This window comes from Arachis ipaensis, chromosome B06, assembly GCF_000816755.2.
Source record: "Arachis ipaensis cultivar K30076 chromosome B06, Araip1.1, whole genome shotgun sequence".
NCBI classification, from domain to species: domain Eukaryota; kingdom Viridiplantae; phylum Streptophyta; class Magnoliopsida; order Fabales; family Fabaceae; genus Arachis; species Arachis ipaensis.
In genome coordinates this window covers 127,307,656-127,319,669 of record NC_029790.2, presented here as the reverse complement: position 1 = coordinate 127,319,669, position 12,014 = coordinate 127,307,656, and the positions used below count along the sequence as shown (strand labels likewise).

General features: G+C 38.4%; 1 protein-coding gene across 1 annotated transcript; it reads left to right on the top strand.

Moving 5' to 3' along the window:
• On the top strand, positions 4,219–6,290 carry LOC107647554. Its single transcript, XM_016351624.1, has 3 exons — positions 4,219–4,294; positions 4,969–5,176; positions 5,555–6,290. The coding sequence occupies exons 1-3, from the start codon at positions 4,219–4,221 to the stop codon at positions 6,288–6,290; spliced, it is 1,020 nt and encodes a 339-aa protein (XP_016207110.1).

The window sequence follows — 12,014 nt, the reverse complement described above, 5'->3', positions numbered from 1 at the left end:
ATCGGAAGTACCGGTGCTCCAATTATTTTAACCGTTGATCTGAATTATAAAAAATATATATAATATATATTAATTGAAATCAACAGTTAAAACAATTGGAACACTGGTTTGAAATCTTTCCAGAAGTATATTAAGCACTTTATTTATAGTGTTTGCAAGAAAAATTCTGAAGAAATCTATAGATAGAGTTATGCTCTTTAATTTGTGGGTCGGTATGCCCTCGAGAGACTCCTTTTTTGGACAAACCACTGCTCTAAGCCTCATTCATTTGAAAGCTGGGTTGTAATGTTGTCCCACTCGAGAACCTATATTAGTATGGTTTTTGAGTATTGTGTTCCGCAATGGCCCAAGATTATTTGCAAAAGTTTGTGGTTCTGCATAAGCATAAAGCAAAATTTTTTGCCTGTTGTACTTATCCACTCGACACACTGTAAATGACAAGGGTATAAATGTATAATGATTTACGCATTTTTTTGGCGTTATAGTTAATCTTTTATATTTTTTTCTTCATGGTGAAAAATCTTCAAGTATTACTATTATGTCCCCAACTCGATTCTAAGGTGAAAACCTCGGATATCTTCCTTGATAAGATGCTTAATGCTTGGGAGTTCTAAAAATAGAGACTGGGATCAAGAAAAGATGGTTGTATTTCGCTTGGAGCTTTTTCATTTATAAACATAAATCCGTTCATCGTAAGATCATAACTAACGTCATTAGTAGTCTTAATAAGATGGCAGAGTTTGTTTGTTTAATTCAGTAGTGATTACGATTTCTACTTACTGTATGCAGGTATTTTTCTTTTTTAAAAGGATAACTAATAAGATAGAATTTATGATGCGAAATTTTTTATGAAAAGGTCAATTTGATAGTAGATGTGTGAATCTAGTTAACTGGAAGGTATTGGTCACTACTAAAAAATTTGGAGGTCTTGGAATTAGAGATCTTTTTTGTATTAATATTGTTTTTCTTGAAAAGCTAGTTTGACAACTTTTTCACCATCCTGAGAAGCTATGAGTTCAACTGTTGACGAAGAAATACCATTCCTCTAAGGATGAATGCTTCAGTCGGTCTCGAGGCAGGGGATCTTATATTTGGAAGAGTATATGTCGAGTTTGGGATATCTTAAAGGAAGATTTTATTTAATGCATTGGGAGTTTGGAACAGAACTTTTGGTTTTCTAAATGGAGAAGAGAGGGGCGACTGTGCCATGAGATGGATTGTGTTCACATTTTTGATTCGGATCTCCGGATGATCGGATCTTTAACCTTTGGTCATCTGGACAGTGGAACCTTGAGTTATCTATTCTCCTCTGAATCAGTCTTTGGAGAGCAATATTAACTCCTACAACTTGTTCAAGCTGGTTCAGAGGTCGGTTGATGTTGGATTGGTGTGGCTTCAAAAGCTTATGACGCTCGTAGAGGTTATTTGTGGCTCAGTAAGAAGAGTTGGGAGGACAGGGGGAATCATCTTTGACTTTGGCGTCAATATGTTCCGAAAAAGCACAAATTATTGGCCTGGCCATGTTTTTGGGAGGCTCTTCCTACTGTTGTATTTCGTTTTAGGAGAGACATTTCGCATACGGATAGCTGTCCACGATGTTTCTTAGATCAGGAATCGGTTTTACATTACATTTGGGATTGTCCAAAAGCCTAGCTAGTTTGGCAAGGTTTGGAGATCTCCGGTCAATCATTGGATTTGATGAGTTGGTTCTTACATAATAGCAAACAACACCCCTTTAGATTCTTTTCTGATATATGGTGGATTTGGCGTTCAAGGAATAACGCGATCTTTCATTCCTACGAGCCTTGGATCACGGACAAGGTGATTGATATTGCTTTGTTCTTGGAAAAGGAGCACCGGAATATTTTTGAGTTACAACGAGTGTTTATCTCTTCCACCATTAGTGGCTTTTGGATTTCCTCCTCGGTGGGTACCTTTAAGATTAATTATGATGCTAGCTATCCTGACAATAATGTACGGGTTGATTTTGCCTGTGTTAGCAGAGATTAAAAGGGAAGGTGGCAACGAGACTGTCTGAAAATAATTGAGAATTATAATATTCTGCAAGGAGAGTTGTTTGTTATTTGAAGAAGCTTTATTTTAATTTGAAACTCGACACAAAGAGATATTATATGTGAGATAGACTGTATAGAGATCTTTATTATCATCAATAATTTACAGGATTGCTCTGGTTTTATTGATTTTTTGATATTAAAAATCCAAGATATCAAGTCTTAAAAATGGCATGTTGATCTCCGATTAATTTTGAGAAATGTAAATACAATAGCAGACACTGTAATAAAAATGACAATAAAGACCCTTTCTCTCCAAGTAATATATATATAGCTTATTTATCATTGACTACTCGATACACAAGTTCTTTATGTTTTCCTCTGCATAATTTCTTTTTTCTGTCAATTGCAACACTTTGCACATATATGTTTCTATCTCACGATCACTTCAAAACTTTACAGTTTGCGAATGTGCAATACCTATATAAGAGTTATATAAAACTAGCGGTTTAACAGGCACGATTGATTATATCATCTCATCATATTAATTTTTGGGTAAAGTATATTTTTTGTCCCTAAAGTTTGGCAAAGTTTCAAAAATAACCCTAAGTTTTATTTTGTTTTAATTTTGTCCCAAAAGTTTTCGATTTGCATCAGATATATTCTCGACGGCTAAATTTTCAAAAAATTTAAGACCAATCTAACAATAATGCATGAAAATTATGCATGATTTTCTTGTGTTGAGGGTTGTTCTTATGAAATTATTGTTGAATTAGTTTTAAATTTTTTAAAAAATTAGCCGTCAACGATATATTTGATACAAATCGAAAACTTTTGGGATAAAATTGAAACAAAATAAAATTTAGGGATATTTTTGAAATTTTTGTCAAACCTTAGGAATAAAAATTATACTTTACCCTTAATTTTATTATACATCTTATCATTTTCTCTTATAATTATGTTGTCTTGTTTTATTTTCCTTCCTTGATTTCTTCTTCTATTAACTCCAACCGCAATCAATTACCACCGTACCATTATCGCAGCTCTCATTTTTGTTTATCACTTTGATCCATACATATCCATTGTATTAACTTTTGAGCTGTTAAAGATCTGTTAAAAGAATTATTTTCTTATTTGATTTAGATATCTAAATGTATAGCTATTATATAGATGTATATCTATTATATAGATACTTAATTTTCATACTTGCTTGTTAAGTCATATTTTATCATTTAAGAAAATTAAGATATTAAGCATTCAAAAATTTTGTATAGAATAATTAAATAAAAAATAAAAAGTTATTTAACTTTTTTAATATATAGAATAATTAAATTTAAATTAATTTAGGTATAATACTAAAATCATTACGTTGTTACTAAGTGTAATAATGAAGATAAAAATTTATAAATATTTATAAATTTATTTATTATATTTAATTTAAAACAGATATAAAAAATTATATTTAAATCACTCTTTCTCTCGCATAATTTTAATAGCTAAAAAAATTTTATTTTTTATAATTTTATATTCAATATTTTAAATGGTCTTTAGTTTTATTATTCTTTTAGAATTTTTAATTTTTATTTTCATTATTTTTTTTATCATTATCTATCTACATACGTTTTACCACCACTCTTATATTGGCTTGTTCTCTCTTCGTGTTTTTTATTTTCTTTCTATCTTCTCTTCAATCGCAATTAGTTATCACCGTATATTAGTTCATAATTATTACACTCAGAAGTGAATACTAATTTAAAAATAAAGTTAAAAAAAAGTCTCGTAACTCTTATATAAATCATCTACACTTCTATAAATGTAACAAATGGGTAAATTTAACTTTTTCTATTATGAATATTTTTTTATTATCTAATGCATACAAAGTCACATATTTTCATTTATGATAAAAGTTGAAAATTAAAGTTAAATGACATTAATAATTTTTGGTTTAATAAAATTAAAATAAAGCATAAAAATAAGGATAAAAACTAAAAAAAATAGATGACTTTAGAAAAGGATAATATTAAACTTTATGCCATTATGTATGAGTAGATTCAGTAAATAAATTATAGATAAATGATACTAAGAGTACATTAACATAGATATATTGTAGAAATAATTCAAATTAAATAATAAACCAACAACATAAATTTATTACTTGAAAGTATAACTTAGAGTACTTGACACAGAGTATTGATGAGCAACGATTATGGATATATTTGTGATATCTTCTAATGGGGTTGTCATATTAGTTAGAATACCCGATGTATTAATACTATGTCTCGGTAACTGGCATGCCTTCTGGCCAGGTGTTGCTGCCTCTCTTCTTGTAGCCTAGCATAGTCTTGCCAAGTCGGTGGACGACTTCTACATGAATCTTCCATTGATATGTTGTCACTCTAATTAATTAAAACAACCATATAAGCATAGCTTTACACTTTTGACAGAAAGCAAATTATATTAGTTTTACGTTATATTTAAGAAGAGTGAGAATGATGCAAGAAAAAATGGATAAAAAAAGAAAAAAGTTTTTCTATTACGGAGTAACAGTAATCTGAGATGAAAGATACTAAGAGAAAAAAGAAATAATTATAGAAGTTCCACGAATGTGAATTAATGAGATAAGAGAGAACGTGAATGTATGACGTACCTCGAGAAGCTCGGTAACAAACTTCACTATCCTAACCGACCACAAAGTCAGATAACAAATCAGCTGAACAGAAGCCACAACCTGAGCATGATCACAAGTCAAAACCCACTTCCCAGCCGTTACCAACAACAACAGAATTTGCTAACTGAGCCGATAATATCGGAACAACCAAACAGAAGACAATTCAACACTCATCTATAAAATGAAACCAAATAGCTCAGAAAAAACAGGTCATAGAGCTCACTCTAATTCATTACTTTCATCTTTTATAATTCATATACTTACTTGAGCGTCGGAGTACTTTTGCAGGTGCTCCCGCCGCCGTGTTTCATCGCACCGAGGTCATTCTTGGAGAACTGCCTCTTGAACGACGTATAACTCTACCGAGAGCTGAGCAACCTCGATTGGAAGATACAGACCTCGGCTGGATCAGAACGGAACATTTGGCGCCCGAAACAATTAATCTGACCCCACCTTTTCTTTATATATTGCACTTTACTTTTTTTCCTTTACGCAGGTTTTTCTTTAACCTCTTGACATGGCTGACAACGGAGTTCACCAACCCACTCAGGCCGAACTCTTGGCCCAAATGGCCGAACTACAAGCGGAAGTCAAACAGCTCGCTGAGTTGTCCACCTAGAACAGCGCCAATAAGCACGATGAAAAGGGGCCAACCAAAGGCAGTACAGACCTACTAAGCGTCAACCCACCAAAAGAGAAGCTCACCTTAGACAACCCTTTCTCGGAGGAAATCACCAACTACCAGATGCCAAAGAATTTCACACTACCTTCTTCGCTTGAGCCATATAAGGGGATTGGTGACCCCCGGGCTCATATTAAGAAATTTCAATCTATGATGTTTTTTAACGGCCCTAACAACGAACCTGTTCTGTAGAGCTTTCCCCACATACCTCGACGGCGCTGCATTGCTGTGGTTTTCAAAATTACCTGCAGGTTTGATCTCTTCCTTCGAGGAACTGGCGAAGTCTTTCATAGACTACTTCGCTGCAGCACGGATATACGTACATGGATCAGATTACCTCGGCACCATCCGCCAAGGTCCACAAGAAAGCCTGAAAGACTATCTAACCAGGTTTGCAGAAGCAACAATGGAAATACCCGACCTGGACCCCGCAGTCCACCTACATGCCCTCAAGGCCGGCCTCCGACCCGGAAAGTTCAGAGAGACAATCACAATCACCAAGCCGAAGACATTGGAGGAGTTCCGAGAGAGAGCAGCTGGGCAAATGGAGATTGAAGAACTCTGTGAGGCCAACCGAACAGAAAGAAAACCTAGAAGGGAGGAAGACAGGATGCCGAGATCAGCGAACAACAAAGAGCTCGGCAAACTGAAGCTCACCCCAAAATTCGACAACTACACCAGATTCAACACAAAAAGGGAAAAGATAATCAAAGAAATACTCAACGCCAAAATCATAAAGTCACCAGCAAGAGCTGGGAGCTACCAACACCAGAGATTTGTAGACAAAAGCAAGCACTGTGCCTTCCACCAGAAATACGGACACACAACCGATGAGTGCGTAATAGCCAAAGACCTATTGGAAAGATTAGCTCGCCAGGGCCTACTAGATAAGTACATCGAAGGAAGAAAACACAAAGAAGGCGGCTGAGACAAAGAAGAGCGACAACAGACCTCGGAAAACAAGGAAGCCAACAAATGGCCAAGCAACACCCCACCTAAAGGGGTTATAAACTGCATATCCGGAGGATTCGCCGGGGGAGGCGAAACAACTTCGGCAAGGAAACATAGCTACCGTGCAATGCTGGCAATCGAAGGAACAACACCACACAGCAACAAAGATGCACCTGACTTAGAAATCACCTTCAACCAGGAAGACATATGCTCGGCCACACCACACTCAGACGACCCTGTGGTAATTTCCATCCAAACAAGTGAACTAGTGGTAAGAAAAGTCCTTCTGGACCCAGGTAGTAGTGCCGATGTTCTCTTTTATACTACTTTTCTAAAAATGAAAATATCTGAAAAACTCATACAACCCTCATCCGGAGAATTAGTCGGATTCTCTGGAGAACAAGTGCCAATTAAGGGTTACATATGGCTGAAAACGATGATGGGAAACCACCCATTATCGCGGACCATTGATATATAATATCACATAGTTGATTGCCCTAGTCCTTATAACATTATCCTCAGAAGACCTGCCTTGAACATGTTCAGGGCAATAGTTTCAACTTTTCATATATGTGTCAAATTTCAGGCACAGGACGGAAAGATAGCGACACTTCACTCAGATCGCCAACAAGCTCGGCAATGCTACAACACAAGCCTAAAGAAGTCGGCCTCCGAAAAAGTTTCCCAAAAGGAGGTCAAAGCAATTCACAACACAGGCGAGGTACTATCCCTGGCAGAGCTTGACCCCCGAGGGGACACCCAAGAAAGGTCTCAACCAGCAGACAAGCTCCAGGAAGTACCACTGACGTCAAAACCCGAACAAGTCACATACATCGGTCAAGCACTACAAGGAAAAGAAAGATCGTAGCTCATACAAGTACTACAAGACAATGCCGACTTATTTGCATGGACCCCAGCAGACATGCCAGGTATAGACCCAAATATTATCTGCCATAAACTCGCCACCGACAGAGCAAGCCGACCTATAGCTCAAAAGAAGAGAAATATCGGGGCAGAAAAATCAAAGACAGCCCTAGAAGAGACCGCAAAAATTCTTAACGCTAACTTCATCAAAGATATCAGATTCACCACATGGCTCTCAAACGTGGTAATGGTAAGGAAAAATACAGGTAAATGGCGCATGTGCGTCAACTTTACAGATTTAAACAAGGCGTGCCCTAAAGATGCTTATCCTTTACCCTGCATTGATAAACTTGTAGACAATGCATCAGGCTTCAAAAGCTTGAGCTTCATAGATGCATACTCTGGCTACAACCAGATCCTCATGCATCCAGAAGACCAAAGCAAAACAGCATTTATAACCGAACATGGAAATTTTTGTTATAGAGTAATGCCATTTGGCCTAAAGAATGCAGGTGCAACCTATCAACGACTCATGGACAAAGTGTTCCGTCATCAAATAGGTCAGAACATGGAAATCTATGTGGATGATATGGTCGCCAAGACCACACAGGAAAAATCCCACTGCGACGACCTAAGGGAGATATTTGAACAGATCCGAGCATATAATATGAGACTCAACCTAGAGAAATGTGCCTTTGGGGTACAAGGGGGCAAATTCCTTGGATTCATGCTGACTTCATGAGGAATTGAAGCAAACCCTGAAAAATGCGAGGCAATACTTAACATGGCGAGCCCTAAAACAATGAAAGAGGTACAAAAATTGGCAGGAAAAGTAGCGGCACTATCTCGGTTCTTGCCAGCAGCGTCAAGCCGATCATACCATTTCTTCCAAACAATATCAAAGAACAAGAAATTTCAATGGACAGAAGAGTGAGAGAAAGCATTTGCCGAGCTTAAAAACATCCTATCATCACTACCAGTGTTACAAAGACCAGAAGTCGGTAAACCCTTATACTTATATTTATCTGTTTCTAATTATTCTATAAGCTCGGCTCTAGTCATTGAAACAGAAAACAGGCAACAACCAGTATACTTCGTCAGTAGAGTAATGCGATCAACGGAACAAAGGTATCAGAAAATAGAACAACTAGCTTTAGCACTTGTAATAACAGCAAGAAGACCCAGGCACTACTTCCAAAGCCACACAATAATAGTAAGGACAAACCAACCATTAAGACAGATACTAACAAAACCAGAACTGGCCGGACGTCTGACCAAATGGTCTATTGAGCTCTCAGAATTCGATATCCAATTTCAACCAAGGTCGACATTGAAAGCACAGATTCTCGCAGACTTCATCTTAGAACTAACCCCAGACAAACACAACAAATCTTGGGAATTACACGTGGATGGGGCATCCAGCCGAGAAGAAAGCGGAGCTGGGATAATCCTGAAAGAAGGGGACACATTGGTGGCCGAGCAATCTCTCCCGTTCCACTTCCCAGCAAGTAACAATCAGGCCGAATATGAGGCCCTCATAGCGGGACTCAAGCTCACTCTGAACCTCCAAGTACAAAGCCTGACAGCACATTGTGATTCTCTCTTGGTAGTTCAACAAATCCGAGGAGAATTTTAGGTAAAAGATCCCTTGCTAGAGCGATATTGGCTCATAGCAAAGGATCTTGTTCATACCCTGGGTCGAGCTATCTGACCCAGAATGATCAATGATAAAGCGACCGACCTCTTCAGGTCGAGCGGACCGACTTCTTCTTAAAGAACTCGGCCGTGTCAACAAGAGAGCCCAGTAAAGGGCCCAAATGGAGGAACACGACTCAAATCCAAAGGCACTTCAAGCCTATAGAGATAAAGGCGGTTCCCTTGAAGATAAGCTGACTTCACTCAAAATAAGATAAGATAAGATAAAGTAACTAACTTATCTTACCCGAAAGGTCAGCCCACATTACTATAAATACACTGGAGCACCCAGGTATAACTCATACTCTGATTCTACATAACACCTGTTTAATAGCCGTGCTAACTTAAGCATCGGAGTCTCTTGCAGGTACCCCCACCCTTCGGTGACAGAGGATCAGCAGCACGTTCAAGTCCAAACAAGTCGGACGTACCAGCTCCGGTCACCATTCACCAGCCGGACACATCGGTTCCGACCAGCACAGAAGATCTCATCCGAGATCGACCTACAGTTTCAGGTAACCCTCGGAACAGATCTCATTTCAAAGTTCAATTCATTCATCATTTTACACGTGTATAGAGAAAAAAAATGTTGCCGACATATTATCTAAACTTGCCGCCACTAGGGCGGATACATAAACATCAGCATTATCACAACTCACACTTAAAAAACCCAGCATTGAACTATTATCTATAACAAACATTAACCATCTCCGTGACTGGAGATCACATTTTCTTGAGTACATCAACGCAGGTATCATACCCAGAGACGAGCTTAACCCACAACTCTTCAGACGAAAAGCAAGTCTCTACACAAACATAGCAGGAGAATTGTACAGACACGGTTTCTCACAACCATTACTAAAGTGCCTAAATAAAGATGATGCAAATGAGGTGATGAATGAAGTTCATGAAGGCGTATCTGGGAACCACATCGGGGGACGAGCTCTCGCCGCAAAGATCGTCCGAACAGGATATTATTGGCCGACCATGAAAAGGGATTGCATAACAAAGGTAACATGTGACAAATGCCAGAAACATGCCGCCATCTCTACAAGGCCTGCCGAGGTATTACACAGCATGAAAGTGAGCTGGCCTTTCTACAGATGGGGTCTTGATATTCTCGGCCCCATTTCCAGTAGCACCAGGCCAGGTAAAATTTCTTTTAGTATCCATAGACTACTTCTCCAAATGGGTAGAAGCACAGCCGTTAGCAAGAATAACAGCCGAAAAGGTACGATCTTTCATCTGGAAAAACATCATATGCCGATTCGGAATACCTAAGGAAATAATATCAGACAATGGTAGACAATTTACAGATAATAAGCTCGGCTCATTCCTAAAAAACTTCAATATACATCATCATTTTAGCTTGGTCGAACACCCACAAACCAATGGGCAGGCCAAAGCTGCTAACCGAATTATACTGCAGGCAATAAGGAAAAAGCTTGATGATGCGAAAGGAGAATGGACGGAACTAATACCAGAAGTATTGTGGAGTTACAACACCACAGTACAAACTACCACAGGCGAAACACCCTTCAAGCTAGTCTACGGATCAGAAGCATTAATCCCATTATAGGTCGGCGTCCCCACAATAAGAACCGAACTATACGACGAACAGCATAACATAAGGGCAAGAAATGCCGAGCTTGATCTGATGAAAGAGGACATAGAAATCGCCACCATTAAACAAAGAGCCCAAAGACAATTAACAGAAAGAAAGCACAACAGGAGAGTCGTGCCAAGGAGATTCGACGAAGGCAATTTAGTCCTCAGAAGAACAAAAGAAGCCAGACGACCTCCTTCACATGGAAAGCTCGCCACAAACTAGGATGGACCATTCCGAGTATCCAAAGTGCTCGGAATGGGGGCTTACCAGCTCCAAACACTACACGGCCACCCAGTTTCAGGAAAATGGAATATCTCATCGCTCAAATTGTATAGATCATAAATTGTACATATCGCGGATGAAGGTACTCTTTTTCCCCCTTAGAGGTTTTTTCCCAAAAGAAAGGGTTTTACCTAAGGAGGGTTTTAACGAGGCCGAACGCCCAAATCATCAAGTTACGAAAATCAGACTAACACATATATCAATCTGAGTACTATTTTCAATCCTTATCTCATTCTACTCTTCAACACAAACAAACATACAACTACGCAATATATATTCAAAAAAGCAAAACAACTGACGACAATATTCCTTTCCAAACATACTTAAAGTTCGAAACACCCAAACCAGCAATCATTAACAGTCAAAAGCTAACTGAATTAGCAAACAAGTCAACAAAATACAACAAAAGGGACATACATACCCAAAACAAACATTTACAAATCAAGCAGGAGGGATATTATCACTATGATCCTCCACAGTTCCGTCCACCACCAATTTTCCACCAATGACTATCTTAGTTATATCGAGACGATCACAATCGAAGTCCGGGGCCAAAACAGCAATTTGGCTAACATCATGATCAAAACCATAAGAAAACATCTCCATCCCATTTTCCTCCAGTTCAGCAATCCTAGAAGTAAGCTGACCTTTTGCAACATCACTGTCCTTAACCTCGGCCTGTAAAAGACGAATCTGGTCCCGCAGACGACCAACCTCCTCCTCAGAATCTTTCATTTTGGCCGTAGCACTTATAACGGCATCGTCTTTCTCTTTAACAGATTTCTCCAACTCAGCAATTCTCTCCTTATAAGTTCTCTCTAGTTCATTAATCCTATATATAGCAACCTGATGCTCGGCACCGATGAGTTCAGTCGTTTGACCGGCACACATTAGTCGCGAAGCGACAATCTACAGAACACCAAACTCGGTTAAAATGAAAACACAAACAAATAAAAGAAGCTGAAAACAAAGCATTTACCTAAATGAACTTCCCTAAACTCTCTACCCCAATCCGACGAGTCATGAGCATATCACCAGGATATTGAGACACCCTGTTAGAGAGCTCAGCAAAAGGGAACTGATCACTCCACAACGAATGAGAACTGGTACCAGGGATAAAACCATGCAACCTTTTCTGTCTATCAAAAGCAGATTTGCCACCTCCAATAACTTCTCTATCACCTTCCGAAATCACCTCTACAGATTTCTCAACATCATCCTTTTTCCTCTTTAAAGAAGACAATGATTGAG